The following is a 17,199-nucleotide window of genomic DNA, read 5'->3' on the forward strand; positions in this document are numbered from 1 at the left end:
CAAAAGGCTCACACTGATCCTTTTTTGTACCCCCTTCAGCTTCCGTAACTCATAGCTGAACGGCTCTGACACCCACCACAGCCCTTGCCCTCTCTGGCCATCCCTCTATTCAGTCCAGGATCGTACACTGAACAACTTAATAAAGCAGCACAGGAATGAGATGTGTGGTGAAGATACTGTTCATCAACTCCAAAGCCACGCGTGCAGCCACATCCCACTGGGTTATAGTCATCTAATATACAGGTCCTTTCCTTACCTTTCTTGGCACATGTCCGGTACTCCTCCCACTCTGTCTCTGGAGTAGAGCCAAAGAAGTTCCCAACACACAAAAGCAGCTAAAATCATTTAAAAAAAGTAACACAAGAGAACCATTGTAAGAATGGGGAAAGGTTTATGATGTTAAAATACCCAGGCTGTCCTTTTCATTACTTTCTTACTGTCACAGCATTAACAGTGATTTGGGTTCAGTGGCTTATCGCCTGAGATTCAGTTTCATTTGATGTATGTAAAACAAGAAATTCCGTAGCAGTTATGAAGCACATAAGAAAAAAAACACAGGGAAAAAACAGCTGAAATTACAAGATCACGTAAATCTTCATTGTGAGAAACTCCCTTATTCCTTCCCGATGTACAGAGTCTTTTCCAGAAGAAAACACTTCCTAGCAATCTCTCCAATAGCATCCGACCATCAGTGCAAGCATCTTTTTAAGTCATGATGTGCAGAGACCAGTATCACAAGATCCACAGAGTGGGAGAAAGGTTACAGAAGTTTACCATGACCTATCACATGAAATTAAGTGAAAGTTAGAATCAAAGAGAGTGCATTTAAGCGAAGTGAATTGTGATAAGGAGTCTCAAAAGACTCCTGGAGAGTGCATGAAGTTGTTTAACAACAAATTAAGAGTTGCTAGGACACCATGAAGTGCTGATAACTGCAATCCACCAGACGTGTATTTGTTTGGTTCATTTTGATGGGGGCAAGGCATTCCTTTTCTGGAGGGGGAATATCGGTTCCTGTCTTGAGCTTGCAGCCTGGACAGCTTGCAGGGGAGGGATGGAGGGAGCTTCACCATCACAGCTACCACCACCTGATGGGATCTCAGGATTTACCATCATTTTTTCACCATTTTCCTGGTGTATTTTAATGATGGTTGTTACAACAGGAGAAAGGGCCAGAACATATTCTACCTGAACCCCAGACCACATTTAACTGTTTACTGTTACAACACTAATCAAGGGGTTTAAAACACCCTAGACTCTGTTATAACAGCATCAGTCTGAGCTCTCAGGTTGTGTTAAAATCTCATCCTGTGTTTCCCAAAGACATTCACACAAAAGAAGAGTGAAAAGCATAGCAAGAGATAGGAAAATGCAGATTTTGTCTCTTGACTGCAGTTCAGTTGCTGGACAACTGAAGGCGAAGCATACAACTTAAGTACCTGACTTCAGTCCTCTGGCTGCAACTTTCCACACTCCAAAGCAAAAATTGCAAAAGCTGTGGGAAGCAAAAATGCAGCCAACGATCACGCTGCATTGGCAGAGGCAACTTAAACTTTCTAGATTTCTATCACAACTTCAACAACTACCATTAAACTCTCTCTGGAGAACTCCCACAGTAGCATGAACTTCCTAGACACCACAAACAGCTTCAACAATGAACAAATACAGACTATATACAAGAAACCAAGGGATCACCATATCTACCTTCACGGATCCCATAGCCGCCACAGACACACAAAGACATCTGTTATCTATAACCAGGCACTCAGATACATCTGAAGAGAAAGTCCAGAATAAACACCATTACACACTTAAAACCACCTTCACCAAACAAGGAAACTCCATCACAGAAGTAGATCACATCATGGAACAAGTCATCCAAATATCCCAAGAGAACCTGCTTCAGTACAGAAGTAAACCCTCACCAGCCAAACACCCCTAGTTGTCACCTATCACCCCACACTGCTACCTACACAGAGTATCATCAAACAAGCACAACCCATATTTGATGGAGACCCCATTGTGAAAGAAGTTTTTCCTGACTTCTGGCCTTCAAATAACCCCCTAGTCTCTCCAAGCTCATCATCAGAAGCAAGCTCCTCATAGACCAGAACACATCAACTCAAAGCAGCACCAGACCTGCCAGAACAGAAGATGCAAAACATGAAGATATATCTCCACTCCTACAATGATCATTACTCACCCCCAACATACCTTTCAGATCTATGGGTCCTCCACATGCCTAGCACAACATGTGGCAGACCTCATCCAGTGCATTAAATGCTCCAGTAACAACTATGTAGATGAAACCAGATCATCACTATGCTCTTGAATGAACACATGAAAAGAAAACAAAAAAACCCACCATATCACCTGTGGGTGAACACTTTTCACAAAGTGATCACTCCATATCTGACCTATCAGTCCTCAGTCTCATAGGAAACTTCCACAACACTTTCAAAAGACAAACCTGAAAGCTTAAATTCATAACTTTGCTAGACACTAAAAATCCTGGACTGAAGAGACACTAGATTTATGGCTTATTACAACAATCTATAATGCGCTAACAACTTCCCCCTCAGCTGCTTCTCCATCCCTTCCTTTCCTCCCTATGACTGGAGGGCAGTTAACTGGCCACTTCACTTTGTTTAACATAAGTAGTTAACATATATTTGAAGGGATCATTCAATCTGTCACACCTTGTATTTAGAGGTGACACACTGAATAAGGGCAGGTCCACACTACAAATCTCTGGTGAAGATGCTCAAAGTCCATAGCAGGGAGCTCTCCCATCAGCTTAATAACTCCACCTCTGCGAGAGCTGACAGCTACGTTGGCGGAAGCTCTCCCACCAACACAGCACTGTCTACACAGGGTTTAAGGTCGGTATAACTAAGTTGCTCAGGAATGTGGATTTTTTACACCCCTGAGCAACATACTTATACCTAAGTAAGTATGTAGTGCAGACGTGGCCAAGGTTTCCCAGACCTGAAGAAGGGGTCTGTGTAAGCTTGAAAGCTAGTTTCTCTCACCAACAGAAGTTAGTCCAATAAAATATATTACCTCACCCACCTTCTCTCTCTCTCTCTCTCTCTCTCTCTAACATCCTGGGACCAACACGGCTACAACGCTGCAGGTAACAACACTTGTCACTTAGCTCACTTTTTTAAATAACAAATGTAACTTATAAAATGTTTTTTCAGTAAAGACCTGCATGCTTTCACCCTCTTCAATTCAGAGTTGTTCTTTGTTTTTTGTTTTTTTTTTTAAGAACTCAGAAATGTCTGGGTTTTAAGAAAAATAGTTTCCCCCAGTACCTTTGTATCAATTTTCAGTCAGAAATCAAAAAATCAGTTTTGGTAAATAATACAAGTTCTACATTTTGATTAATGTAGAATGAGCATGGGGCTAAAAGCCAGAATTCCTGGGTTCTATTTCTGGCTCTGTCACTCACTGAGGCCTGGTCTACACTTAAAATTTAGGTTGACATAGCTATGTCGCTCAGGGGTGTGAAAAATCCACCCCCGCCGCTGGAGTGCCATAGCTATGCTGGGATAGTCTCCATAGTGTAGACATACCCTCAGTGAGAGACCTTGAGCAGGTCACTGCATCTCCGTGCTTCAGTTTCCCACCTGTAAATATGAGAATAATAAGACTTATCTGTGGCACCAACTTTAAAGAGATGTTGAGAGTATTAATATTTGTTCAGTGTTTAAAAGATGCAAACCACTGTGTAAATACTAAGCTTCTAAGTCACATTATGTGCAAATATTCTTGTCACGTAACATTTAGAAGAGCCAACACAATGAGCATTTGGCTTTATTTAACATTATCGTAGGTCGGAAAATTTTTCACTTGCCAATGGGAGGCAATATACAGTGAAACACTTCTAATCTAACAGACCGCAGAGCAGAAGCAGAAACATAAATCTTACATCAAATTCTCCACTTTTCTTCTGAACAGCTTGTACTCTATTGAACAACATATCAAATTTTCCTTCAACATCCCCACAGGCCAGTCTAGGGAGAGAAATAAGGACATGAAAACACACACAATGAATTTGTGTATCTTTAATATTTGAATTGGTAACATTAAAAATTGTGACCCTGTCTTTCTTACAGCCAAGGATTCATACAAACCCATGAGGTTGTGGAAAATCCTGCCTAAAATATAACTACTGTCTAAGTGCTTATTAACTCAGATACATTTTCCCTGAACAGGTATTTTAGGAGTTACGAGGAGACAGATGGCCTGCAACCTCTGGGGAGTGGGGAAAAAAAAGTGCTGCTTAATGCACATCTCTCCATAACGGACAGTATTTTTCTACAACCTTTGTTACATTGCACTATATGATACCATGTAACTAAAACTGGTACTGAAACGCACACACAAGGGGCTGAGTTAGGATTACATGGGCAGCTAAAACAAGCATTTCTTGACTTTTAGTTGTTTAAACCATGGAATATCTTTGCTCTCTTTACAATGTTTTTCTGAACTGTCCTACATTCCCAGTTTTGTAAAGAAGTAGAAAGAAGCGTTTGACACCTCTTCCGCACTCCGTTCCCGCTACCAGCTGTGGAGCCCTTCAGCGCCCTACGGCTTGGTGCAGAGCTAAGCTCCTCGCAGCCCTACAAACGGTTAAATTCAGTAGCAACGCAGAGCGGATTTTCTAAGAGCTATGGAAAACCAAACACCGAACGAGCTTTTCCGTTACCAAAATCAGGGCTCAGACTGGAAGCGCTCGGACAAGTGCAGCTGCCGAGAGACGTCGCTGCCCGGCAGTCACCGCCCCGGGGGAGCGCGGCTGGAATCCTCACCCGCTTTCACTACACGCCCGTTTCCACGGAACTGCCTGGGCGGCGCAGCGCCCTCCAGCCCGCCCGGCCCACGGCCGCGTGGCTCGGCAGCACAACCGGAGCCCTGACCCGCGCTAGCCCCGCCCCGGTTCCAGCTCTCCGCCCCGCTTTCCCCCCGGCGTTCCGGGCCCGGCTTCCCGGCCCGGCCTTGCCCGGTTCGTGCTACTCGACTGGGTGGGCCCGTGGCGGTGCTGGTAGCCAAGGCGTGCCGCCACGGGCCCAGGGACCCCCCGCCCCCCACAGCTTCGGCCCCCGCCTCACACTCTGAGCGGTTTTCCAGCCATTTCAACGACGGAGCAGGGGACAAAAACCCCCGACCCCCCCTCCCCCTGCCGGAACAGTAAGCCGTCGTTCCCCGGGCTATACACTCCCCCAAACCCTCCCGGCCGGAACAGTAGCCGCGCCTTCCCCGTGACTCCCCACCGGCCGGAAACCAGAGCCGCGCTCCCCGGGTACGTCCCCCAAACCCTCCCGGTCGGAAACCAGAGCCGCGCTTCCCGGGTACATCCCCCAAACCCTCCCGGCCGGAAACCAGAGCCGCGCTCCCCGGGTACGTCCCCCAAACTCTCCCCGGCAGGAAACAAGAGCCGCGCTCCCTGGGTACGTCCCCCAAACCCTTCACTCGGCTCGCCGTGTCCCCTCTCAAACCGTTCCCACCAGAAGCAAGAGTCGTGCTTGCCAGGTGCCTCGCTCAAACCTTTACCCCGAACATAACAGCCCACAAGACCCGTAGGGGGCCAGCCGACGTGATGCACATTGATGTTAGTGAATTAGAGCCAACAATGTCAGGCAGTTGCCAAAAGGCTAATACCTTTCTGGGGTGTATTAACAGATGTATCGAGCCGTTATCCGAAACTTGGACAACCTATAGACACCACTTGAAAGTCCTTAAGAGGCACCATCAATGCTGCCGTCGTAAGATTTTGAAGATCAGATGTTTTGGAAGGCGTGAAGACCACCAGTATCAAGGCAATGATCATCCATCCGCAATTCCACTGGACTAGTCACGTCCAGATGCCAGACCATCGCCTCCCAAAACAGGTCCTGTTCTCTCAGCTGAAAAAAGGGTGCCATAACATGGGTGGACAACAGAAGCATTATAAGGATTTGCTGAAGGACAACCTTAAAAAGTGTAATATTGACATTGACACTTGGGAGACACTTACCCAGGATCACTTAATATGGACTGAAGTCCTACGTGATGGTCCCCTGCATTCTGAACTTACTCGCCAACAAGCTGAAGAGGACAAGAGGCACAGGAGGAAGGAGAGACTGGCTTCCAGCCATAGTCAACAGCCTTCTGCTGAGCCTGAAAACATCTCCCCTCATTGTAATAGAACTTGTGGTTCAAGGATTGGCCTCATTAGCCACCTGAGGACCCATAACACCCATGGAAGATGATCATACTCAGTAACGAGTGATTGCCTATCATCAACAGGAGTATCAGATATGAGACATGGGAGTTAATTGTCCTGCTCTCCTCGGAACTGTGGAAGCCTCAGCTGGAGCACTGTGTCCAGTTCTGGGCACCGCACTTTAGGAAAGATGTGGGGAAATTGGAGCGAGTCCAGAGGAGGCAACAAAAGTGATCAAAAGTTAACAACACCCAACCTGTGAGGAAAGTTAAAAAAACTGGACTCGTTTAGTCCCAAGAAAAGTAGTCTGAGGGGGAACCTGGCACCAGTCTGCACACGCAGTAAGGACTGTTATAAGGAGGATGGGGTCAGGTGTTCTCCATGGCCACTGAAGGTAGGACAAGAAATAATGGGCTGAAGCTGCAGCAGAGGAGGTTTCGGTTCGATACTGGGGAAACTTTGTAACTCTAAGGACAGGGAAGCGTCAGAACATGTCACCAAGGGAGGCTGTGGAGTCCCCATCCCTGGCGGTGTTTAAGGACAGGTTGGACGCTCTAGGTTTACTTGAACCTGCCTCGGAGCTGGGGACTGGACTAGATGACGTATCCAGGTCCCTTCCAGCCCCACATTTCTATAATTCTATTTCAGGAGCCATGGAATTGATACAGCACGAACCATAGGAACCACTTCCTGCCCACCAGCCCCTGTTCTTCTGATCCTTGTTTATAAAGTCACAGCAGTTCTTGGTGGGCGGGAGAGGCTGTTATCCAACAACACTGTCTGAGGCTGGAGACAGAACAGGAGCTTTGTTGCCTGTAGCAGGGTGAACGTTCAGGCTCCAGGCCAGCACTGCCCTGTTCAGGGTTTGCCACTGGGGATGGGACGCAGCAGCGGAGGGGCAGACAGAGGCCTCAGAGTGGCAGTTTGTTGTTAGTGAGAGAGAAACCCAGGCTGAAAACTCTGTTAGTGCCTGAGACTGGAGTTCCCAGAGTGGGGTATGGCACCAGCAGGAGTCCTGCGCTGAGGCAAGGCCTGCTGGATGCACTGGCACCAAGAGGCTCCTTTTCTTTGGGCCAGGGCCCATTCGCACATGCAAAGGGCAGCTCCCTGGGCCAAACTCCCAGCCCTGAGCTCAGGCTCCCCTGGCAGCACATGTCTCTCCAACAGCCCCTTCTCGAAGGGTGGGAGAAGGGTTGGCAGCAGGCGGCAGAGGCAGGATTTCCTGCCAGCTCTCCAGCCAGCCAGGGCTGTGGGAAACAAGCAGGAAAACAAGAGTTCTGTGATTAAACCCCTCAGCCCCTTAGAAAGGCACATCAGAGGCAGGTCCCTGGAGGGACAAGGGGAGGGTAGTGCACAGAAGGAGAGGTCGTGTGGGCATAAGCGCAGAACAGTCTAGTTAACGGCCCCTAAATGCACTTTCTGCACAGAACTACTGCAGCTTCCCAAGCCCCAAACTGCACAAAGTCTGGAAATGGACAATTCAGGGATTCAGCCAGTTCCCCCCAATCATATCCCCAGGGTCACTCCACTGGCTGCTCTGCCTTAGCTCTGCCCCCTGGCCAGGCTGTCCATTGGTCTGTGAACAGCCTTGGAAACAGGGTGGGATGCACGGTTGGACAAGGGATGTTTTTAAGAAGATCTGCAGTGCAGGCTGCAGAGCAATGGGAGTAGAGGCAAGGTGCCGTTCTACATCTGGAAACTAGCTGGACGTGTTGTCAGTTTCAGGGGACAAAGTTGAGTGGCCAGTGTCAGACGGTTGGAGTGGAAGGTCCTAGACCAGTGGGGCAGTGCCGGGTTCCTTTCATTGTCCGTCTCCAGACGTCCTGACATTTGGTGTCTACAGGCCTCATTGGTTTGTACAGAAAATGTAGTAATTGCTTTGGGCGGTAGATGGACCCACTGACACACTTGCAGCATTAACACTTCCTACGGGTTGTGGGGAGGGATTGCTGAACAGTTTGCATTTCCCTCTCTGGAGACCAAACAAAACAATTCCCAGCCTGGAGCAGAGCCATTCTCCAGTGTTTCTGTCTTGTGCTGTGTGTACATGAGCAAAAGGCCTGTTTGTCTCTAATGCTGTCCCCTCTCCTGCAGTATTTGCCATTTCAACAAAGTTGACTTTTTCCCACAGAAAATTTTGCTTTCCCTGAAGCCATATTTCTGATGGGACAAGTTTTGCCCAGCTGGAGCAATTTCCTTGGTTCACCTGGTCACTCCTGGAAATAATTAATACACGTTGTTGGGGGAGGTTCCAGAGAGTGCTGGTGTGTATCTCAGGAGCCTGAATCTCACTGACAGGGCCAGCCTTAGGCAAATGGTGCCCTAGGCGAACTTAACAGGGGGTAGGGGGGCTAGGTCGCAGAGACTGCCAGCGACCCTCCCCGCCTCCCACTCTCCGAAGGGCTATTCTCCTGCAGCACTCAATATGCTGTGATGGGGTGAGGGATTGGTTAGCAGGGGCTGCCTCTGGGAGGGGCAGTTCGGGGGGTGGAAGGCCCCTGCACTCACCTCCAGAAAGGTTCCCTTCATGTACATCATGCACAGTGATGGTTTTCCGCAACCTCCATCCCCCACAATCAAGACCTTCAGCTCCTTGTTCCTGAAGGGAGCAGGTGGGCTCTTGCTTTCCTTGGGGGCGCAGGGGCCCGTGCTGGGGATGGACCCATTCACTACTGCCATGTGTGGGGTGGGTAGACAGGCCCCAGGGTGTGTGGGGGATGAGCTCCCGCTAGAGCAGCAGCAGCCCTGGGGGAGCAGGCAGCATCTCTGTCAGCTCGACTCCCATGCAGCTCCCGCTGTGGCCGGGGGTCGCTGCTCTCTGGAGTGCCAGGCTGAGGAGGGAAGGGAAGGGGCCAAACTGGCCTGGCTCCCAGCTCAGCCGGGGATTGGCTGAGGTGAACATCGTCGAGCTGCCTGCCCCAGCCGCAGCCACCCCCACTCTGCTCCCTGCAGAAGGGTGACAAGATACCCTACCATGCCACCCTTCCTTCTGCACTGCTGCTGATGGTGGCACTGCCTTCAGAGCTGGGTGCCCAGCCAGCAGCCGCCGCTCTCTGACTCCCCAGGCCACCTCCCCACACACGGGTCCCATTGCACCCTGGGCGGTTGCCCACCCCCAAATCCAGCCCCGCTCATTGACTTGCAATGGGCTTTCTGCTCCTAAGTGACTTGTGACCTTTGGAAAATCCCTCCCCCCATTTTTGCTTGTTACCAGGTGACTGTCCTATTGGGACAGCCCTTACAAGAGACAGCCCCTGGGTCTGTGACCTCTTCACTGAAGCACGTGGCCAGGCAGAGCAGGGGGCAGGGCCCTGATTCTCAGCCTGAGGAGTGGCTCCACCTGCTGACTCCGTGTCTGCCCCACAGGCTCTCTGGGTATTGTATCAATAGCAGGTAGCCCATAGTCTCCTCGCCCAGCATCCCAGTCGCTCCTCCCCAAAACGTGAGAAAGGACTGGTGGCCCAAAGAGTTATTTTTGGTGCAGTTGGCAGCAATGGGCCCATCCCAACAACCCTACACTAGGGCCTGATCCAACGCCCACTGAAGTCAATGGAAGATTGTCTGGTATCAACTGGCTTTGGACTAGGACCTACTTGCACATGTGGACAGTAATTCAAGGTACTGATTAAAGGGCCCCTGCTGCAGCTGCAGCTACCCAGATGTCATCAGCCATGCAGGCCTGGCTTTCAAATCCTGCTAGGCCATTGCCGAAAATTCCCTCCTAGCAACCTGCAGACCCCTAAGACTGTGGAGCAACGAACCCAGCCAGGTCTGGCAGCCCAACTCCCAAGGCAGGAAGGCTGAGAATACTGGGAATGGATCTACGCAGTACGGTGCCCACGAGAGCACAGCAGAGAGTAAGTGGCACGGAACAGAAAGTTACTAGCTGGGGCCACCACTTTTTAAAATGCCTTTTTACTGCAAAGTTTTAATCCCTGTTAATGAGCAGTAGAGTGGGTGTTTATAAAAATCCTTCTGTGGCTCTGGATTTCGCCAACCCTCTGGAACTGCACGAGTCTAAGAGAAAATGACACTGAAAAGTCACTATGGATCAGAGGCATTTACTCTCCCTGGAGCTTCTACATCTGGATACTGCAGGTTTTGCAAATGATTCTTCTGATTACGAATATAACAAAATCAAGTCAATGCAAAGCACAAGTGCCCAGCAGAGATTAGCTCGGAAAGTGCACAAAAGAAAAGAGAAAGTTGCCCCGTTTTGGATAAACATGATACTTTCCACTCTGAGTTGGGTGTGAGGTTTGCCCATGACACATCCAAACCCTTTTCCCTCCCTTCGTGGACCAGGGGTTGGCCTCACTGCAGACGGGAGGGTGGGGAAGGGTGACTAACAGTAAGACGCTGGTTTGATGAGGATGGCAGAGGCTTGGCAGTTCCCACTACAGAAACTACCCCAGGTGATGCCCCCTTTGATGTTCAGTCGAACAGAATGACAAGCCGAGTACCACCAGCCCCCACCATTGCTAGACGCACAGTTCCCACTGGAAGTGTCCTGATCTAGGTCTTTAGTAGAGAACTTCATGTTGTCATGAACGGTGCTAGGATTGTTTGAAGTCATAGCGTCCCCTGCAGTCCCCGTGTAAGAGCCCAGCCTCAGCCTGTAGCCGTTGGACTCGTCTTCCAGACCGAAGAGGTTATAGTCTGCATATTTCATGGTGCCGGATGAATCGTGGATGACAAACCTGACCTGGTAGACCCTCTGCTTGGTGATATAATACATGTACTCCATCCCCAGCCAGTAGTCATTCTGCACATTGCCAAAGCCATACTTGTAGGTGCTCCAGGACTCGGCCCAAGTGATCTGCGTGTCGTGCCGGTTCCGCTGGAGGACTGTCCAGCCCTCGCTGGTGCTGTTCAAGTCACAGTAAACGACAATCTGGTGGAGTCCTGTGGGCTGGATCACGAAGACACCGCTGACCCTGTTCCAGGTTATCTCGCTGCAGTCCTTGGGCCAGACTGTGCACAAGAGAGAGATCGCTTTCACTAAACCCCCTGGAACAGAACCCTGCTGAGCTCTTCCCACCCTGGGTCAGTGAGAAAGGGCTCCTCTGGTGTGCCACAGACAACAGTGTCTGCACTGACACTCCGCGTGCTTTGCCAGCCCATTGTCAATGAGGCTTCAACAATGGATGCAGACGCTGAGCCCGAACCTGCTGGCATAGCCCTGACGTTAGGTCCTGCCACCCACTCCTGGGCAGTTTATTCTCTAACTAGCTACTTTGCACGTGCACATGCAGGTTTCCCAGAAGACAAACAGGCCCCTATTCATACTCTGCAGGGGCTTTCGAGGAGGGGTTTAACACGGCAGCCACGATGCGTGGGACACTGCAAGCTAACAGCACCATGTGTCCTGTGGGGTGACTGTGTTTTACAACAGCGGGTTCTGTACCCCCTCAGTTCTCAGCAAACTGCTGTGCCAAGGGCTCTCCAGCACGATCTGTGTGCTGAGGCCATGGACACCAGCTGCCAGGGAAAGGAGGGGACTGCAGAGTCAAAGGATCTTGCCACTCATCCCAAATTTTGGCTGCAACTCCCCACACCGGTAGTAGTGAGGGACACGGCCCAGTGGGTCACAGCCCTGGGTCTTGGATCCCCCACAGTCTATCAGTGGTGCCTTTTCCTGCAGAAAGATCATGATCCAAAGCTTCTCCTCTGGAGGACCACGTTACAGCCTCTGTGTATCAAGCCCTTCCCCCACACCCTCCCATGCTGAAATCTGCCATCAGCGGTTCTACTCCCAGGGGCCTGTATAATCCCTGGGGATTCCCCAATGGCCAGGTCAGACAGCGCATCCTAATGCCTTGTTATGCCCTTCAGGTAGAAGCTGTGGGAATAACTCTTGTAGTTCTTGCATCTCATTTCTGCAGGGCATGGATAGGTGAAGCGTGGGATACTCTTACCGTGGGCCTCTGGTAACTCCAGGTCACTGGCTCGGCTGTGCCGCAGGCTCCCTTTCCCCTGATCTGTAGGGACAGGAATTGGGAGAGCTGCGTGACATGAGGGGTTTTCAGACACTGTCTCCCCAGCACCAGCTCCACAGCAGAGTGTTAGCAGTGCATTCGCCTCCCCTTCTCCATGTCCCTGAAACCCTCATCTGGGACATACCATTCTGCCCACATTTCTGCAAGTCCCCCTCACTGCTCTACCTGGCTCCTGTCTGCTCCCCTCCAGTCTGGCCCAAATGCAGCCACCGAACTCACCGCCCATTCCCGTGGCTCTGCCCACACCACCTTGTACCTTCCAGTCCCTTCTCTGGCTCTGCAGCTCCTCCTGCAGCAGCTTGCAGCCCCCGGCCTCCCCTCGAGTTCTGCACAGCCCTGCCCTGCCTAGCTCGAGCTCTGTCTTAATTCTGCACCAGTCGCCCTGCTGCCAGAGCCTCCCCATCTCATCCCGTCTGCCCCATGCCCCACTCGGGCCCGCGCTGCACTAGTTCACACCTCCTCACCCCCTCTGCTGCTCAAGGCAACCAGCACCTCCTGGCTTTGTCCTGTGCTGCTCCCTGCACTGCAACAGGCCAACCCCTGTGCACCCCCCAACCTCCCTCCGCTCCCTCAAACCGCCAAAGAGCTCAGCATGGTTTGAATAGAGAGCTCCAGGTGGAGTGTAATTTCTCCCAGTGCCTTCAGGTCTCCATAATCCCCAGGCAGCCAGTGAGTGACGTTCTGGGGCCCCAGGACTGGCAGGGACTCCTGGGGCCAGGGGTGAGGTCTATAGAAGCAGACACGTGACACACCTGCCTTCAGGTCCTTTGGGTGGATGTTCCTGATTGCATGGGTGGGTCCCTGTAAGATGTTCAGGTTGTGTATTTCCAGGGTGAGAACTGGGGCTGACAGGGCCAGCAGGCCGGTGAGGAGCAGGAGACGAGGGCACCAGGCAGCTGCAAAAGGGAAGAGCCGGCGAGAGGCTGGGAACACAAACCCGCCCTTCAGGAGCCGCAACTCCCAGTTCCCTCTGCCAGGGAACGGCACAACCCTCCCACCTCGCCCAGCACAGACTGGCACTGCTGCTCTCGCCCGTCAGTCTGGCTGGGCAGCCGGCCACTGGCCAGGCATGCTCAGGGCAGAGAGGAGACACTAGGAACCGACCCCGTTGGGCCAAAGACTCCCAGGAGGGGGAGTCTGGGATTCACCCTGGAGAAATGTTCCTGCCCCACAGAGACACCCCTGTGCCATGGAAATAACCGAGAGGGGAGGAGAGAAAGGGAAAATGGAGATTGGGGCTGAGGGGGCACTGAGACCCCCGGGGATGGGGGTCATGAGGGGTGAGGGGGTGGCCACAGAGCTGCAGGGAAAGGAACCCTGAGAGGTGGGGGCAGGATGGGTACTGGGAGTTCCTCCTGAAGGGACGGTGGTTGGCCAAGGTCACTCAGCCCCCGGATGTGGGAGGAGGACTGGGCCAGGGGCACTCAGAGCTGGGGGCGCTGTTCGGGGGGGGCACTCAGAGCCCGGGAGTGAGGGGGGCGCTGGTTAAGGGCACTCAGAGATGAGGAAGCTGTTCAGGGGGGGGCACTCAGAGCCCTGGGGGTGGAGGGGGGGCACTGGCCGGGGCATTCAGAGCCTGAAGGGGGCTGTCCAGGGGGGACACTCAGAGCCCCAGGAGGTGGGGGGGTCGCTGGTCAGGGGCACTCAGAGCCTGGGGGGCTGTCCAGGGGGGGCACTCAGAGCCCTGGGAGGTGGAGGGGGGCACTGGCCAGGGGCACTCAGAACCTGGGGGGGTGCTGTCCAGGGGGGCACTCAGAGCCCCAGGAGGTGGGGCTGAGGGGAGGAACTGGCCAGGGGCACTCAGAGCCCTGGGGGGGGAGGGGGGGCACTGGCGGGCACTCAGAGCCCCAGGAGGTGGGGCTGAGCGGAGGGACTGTCCCGGGTCACTCAGAGCCTGAGGGGCTGTCCAGGGGGGACACTTAGAACCCCAGGAGGTGGAGGGGGGTGCTGGTCAGGGACACTCAGAGCCTGGGGGGGGTCTGTATGAAGGGGGCACTCAGAGCCCCAGAAGGTGGAGGGGGGAGCGCTGGCCAGGGGCACTCAGAGCCCCAGGAGGTGGGGCTAAGGGGAGGGACTGGCTAGGGACACTCAGAGCCTGGGGGAGTCTGTCCAGGGGGGACACGCAGAGCCCCAGAAGGTGGAGGGGGGAGCACTGGCCAGGGGCACTCAGAGCCCGGGAGTTGGGGCTGAGGGGAGGGACTGTCCCGCAGCGCTCAGAGCCTGGGGGGAGATGTCCGGGGAGGATCTGTACAGGGGGGGCACTCAGAGCCCCAGGAGGTGGAGGGGGGCCACTGGCTAGGGGCACTCATAGCCCCGGGAGGTGGGGCTGAGGGAAGGGACTGTCCCGGGGCACTCAGAGCCTGGGGGGAGATGTCCGGGGATGGGGGTCTGTACAGGAGGGGCACTCAAAGCCCTGGGAGTTGGAGGGGGGTACTGGCCAGGGGCACTCAGAGCCCCAGGAGGTGGGGCTGAGGGGAAGGACTGTCCCGGGGCACTCAGAGCCTGGGGGGGGGCAGTCCAGGGGGAGCACTCAGAGCCCCAGGAGGTGGAGGGGGGCCATTGTCCAAGGGCACTCAGAGCCCCGGGAGGTGGGAGGGGGAAGGGCGCACAGGATTTCAGCAATTCCCTGGCAGTGCAGAGATGCTGGTGGCAGGGAGGAATCAGCCCTAACAATCCCCAATTGGGATCCCTGGCTGGGCTAGTGGCTATGGGGGCCCGTGGCCAGGCTGCACTGGAAGGTGACCTGCAGGAAACGCCTCAGTCTCTGCCTCCTGCTAGGAAGGGCCTGGGCCAGACAGTGACCCACCGCGCAGTGTCCCAGCTCCCTGCCCCGCACCGCAGGGCACGGCCCCTCCTCTGTAGGGCGGTTGGCATGTACCTAAGTGCTTCTTCCTCCGTACCCAAAGGCCTCTCCCAGCCGGTCTCTGGCAAACCCTGCCGTTCAGTACGCCACATTACCCGGCTGTGACATACCGGGGCGGGGACCCATCAGGGCTGGGGGGCTGCCACACAGCTGGGGAGTTTCACCCGGCTGAACAGGGGTGACACATCATAGACTCTGTCTCCCTGGAGCTGGTGACTCTGCTTCTCTGAGTCTCAGCCCGGGTGTCTCTCTGCCCTTCCCCCCAGTTGCCCCCAGGCGAGGTGGGAGAGCCCCACGTTGAGTTCTGGACCCACAAGTGCTGGTGGGTTCCAATCCCAGCTGACCACGCCCACCCAGCCCTAGTGCAGAGCAGAAGGGCCCAGCGCTGCCCCACAGCCCCTCTGGCTCTCCAAGCCCGCTCTTACCCATCACCTCCCCGCAGCACGTCTGTCCCAGGCTGAATGCTGCTGCTCTGTGCAGAGAGGCCGTCCAGGTGGAGGCAGCACGTGGCTGGCACTTATAGCTCCTGCCGGATGAGGGGCAGGTGCTGCTACCGACTGCTCCCCCTAACCCCCGCCCTGCTGCGCTCTGGGGATGCTGCCCTGCTGTGGAGCTGTCAGGTGTCTTCAACTGGAATTTGTTTGGAGAGAAACGGTGCTAAGGAGCCTTATCAGCCCTGGGCAGAGAGTACCTGGGAGCCTGCCTGGGTCGGGCGAGTCTGGTACAGCCTCCCCCCAGATAAGGCTCCTCCCTGGAACTGCCACCCATGGGAATGAGGAATGATTCCCTCCGAGGTAACATCCGGGGCAGCTAGGACAGGGCAGAACTCGGAGCTGGTAGCGCCCGGGCCAGGCCAAGGCCCTACCACTCAACCATTATTCCTGCCACTGTGTGACACGAACAGGCCAAATGGGTGACAAATGCCTGCAGACAGCTGGGTTGTGTTGCTCCCCTGCCGTAGCTGACGGGTTCTAACGGGCTGAAGGATGTTCTCTTGCTGTGTGCTTAAATAAAGCTGTTTGTTTAAAAACAAAACTAGAGCTGCACATTCCAGCCCACAGAAGTGCCATACCCACTGCCCATCCCCTATGGGCCTGCAGACCCCAAAATTTGTGTTACAAGCCCCACACAGTCAGGTCCCAGCAGGAGCCATTGGCTCCCAGCATCCTGCATGTTTTTGTCCAGGTCCCTACTGCAGATGCACCCTGCCATCGCCAGCTTCCCCAGGCCCGTTTCTCTGCCTGGGCCACAGCTGATCCCCGCATGGTCAGGAATAGCCGCCAAGTGCCCCAGACACATTCAGGCTTCTCCTCGACAATGAGTTCAAGCGGATCACCTGCCTGGTCTTTAGCAGCCAAACGTGTGAGATCTGTGTGTCCTGGTGATATTAAAGCTCACGGTGTAAAGTGCCTGTGCTTGGCAACTCCCTCCCCTCTCAGTCAAAGATGGGTCGCCCTTCCTGGCCCTTTGCGAAGCCTGTCTATATGCACAGCGTTCTAGGAGGGCTGGGGCAGGGGGCTGGCAGAGTCTATTTTGGGAGATTAAGGGTGGCAGAGTTGTGCTTTATTTGCAGTTTCCTTTCTTCCTTCCACTGCCTGGGGACTGTAGCAGGCGAGGCAGTATCAGATACTAGGGTGGTGGGCACCCTAATCAAAGCCTGGACAGATAGACAGACCGATGTGCTGCAGTTCCGTATTTACCTGGGTTTGGCGTTGGAGTCTGGAATCGATGTCCTAGCCTGGCTCACAGTTGCAGTCCAGATAACCACAGCAGCCGGTCCTTGGACCGTTCATCTGAGCCTCTTGTGGCATTTGCGCAGAACTCCTCACCCCCAGGAACACAGCCAGGCTCAATAAGGGATCGGACATTTGTGTGCCCAGCCAGAACCTCCAGGGCTGGACACGTTACTGCTGCACGTCCCAGAAGGGACATTGACCCACCAGCTCTGGGGCGTTAGTTGGTCTCTAGCTACTGGCTAGGACATCCCTGTACCTTCCTTTGTCGCATCCGGTACTGGCCGTTGTCAGACACCAGAAGGATCCCAGCTCAGCTGTGGTCTGGCGTTTCCTCTGCTCCTCCTGGGTCAAGGCATTACCCAGCTCTAACTAAAGGGCCTGGGGTGGGGC

The 17,199-nt window shown here is 53.7% G+C and overlaps 2 protein-coding genes across 5 annotated transcripts in view; both read right to left on the reverse strand.

The window, feature by feature from the left end:
- CWF19L1 (CWF19 like cell cycle control factor 1) overlaps positions 1–5,188 on the reverse strand; it is a 54,817-nt gene extending 49,629 nt beyond the window's left edge. For 2 of the 3 annotated variants that reach the window (XM_032769922.2, XM_032769923.2), the window contains exons 1-3: positions 5,118–5,188; positions 3,935–4,019; positions 257–335 (exon numbers count right to left, since the gene is read on the reverse strand). In XM_032769922.2, coding sequence (XP_032625813.1) covers positions 257–335; positions 3,935–4,019; positions 5,118–5,140 — 187 coding nt within the window. In that variant the 5' untranslated portion in view covers positions 5,141–5,188. Of the gene's footprint in view, positions 1–256; positions 336–3,934; positions 4,020–4,714; positions 4,922–5,117 lie in introns of those variants that run through there. The other variant, XM_032769924.2, reaches the window with a different exon arrangement.
- A 5,116-nt stretch (positions 5,189–10,304) lies between these two features.
- Positions 10,305–15,788, reverse strand: LOC116818734 (fibrinogen-like protein 1-like protein). 2 transcript variants are annotated; one of them, XM_032769933.2, is made up of 4 exons: positions 15,499–15,788; positions 12,963–13,106; positions 12,130–12,192; positions 10,305–11,185 (listed from the first exon to the last, which is right to left on the reverse strand). In XM_032769933.2, exons 1-4 carry the CDS (start codon positions 15,500–15,502, stop codon positions 10,557–10,559), a joined length of 840 nt encoding a protein of 279 aa, XP_032625824.1. In that variant the 5' UTR covers positions 15,503–15,788; the 3' UTR covers positions 10,305–10,556. The 2 variants fall into 2 exon arrangements, with proteins under 2 accessions (XP_032625824.1, XP_032625825.1); XM_032769934.2 differs by lacking the exon at positions 12,130–12,192 and having other exon boundaries at positions 10,307–11,185; positions 15,499–15,785.
- Between the last annotated feature and the right edge of the window lie 1,411 nt (positions 15,789–17,199).

The sequence above is a fragment of the Chelonoidis abingdonii genome, chromosome 20 (assembly GCF_003597395.2).
Source record: "Chelonoidis abingdonii isolate Lonesome George chromosome 20, CheloAbing_2.0, whole genome shotgun sequence".
NCBI lineage: Eukaryota > Metazoa > Chordata > Testudines > Testudinidae > Chelonoidis > Chelonoidis abingdonii.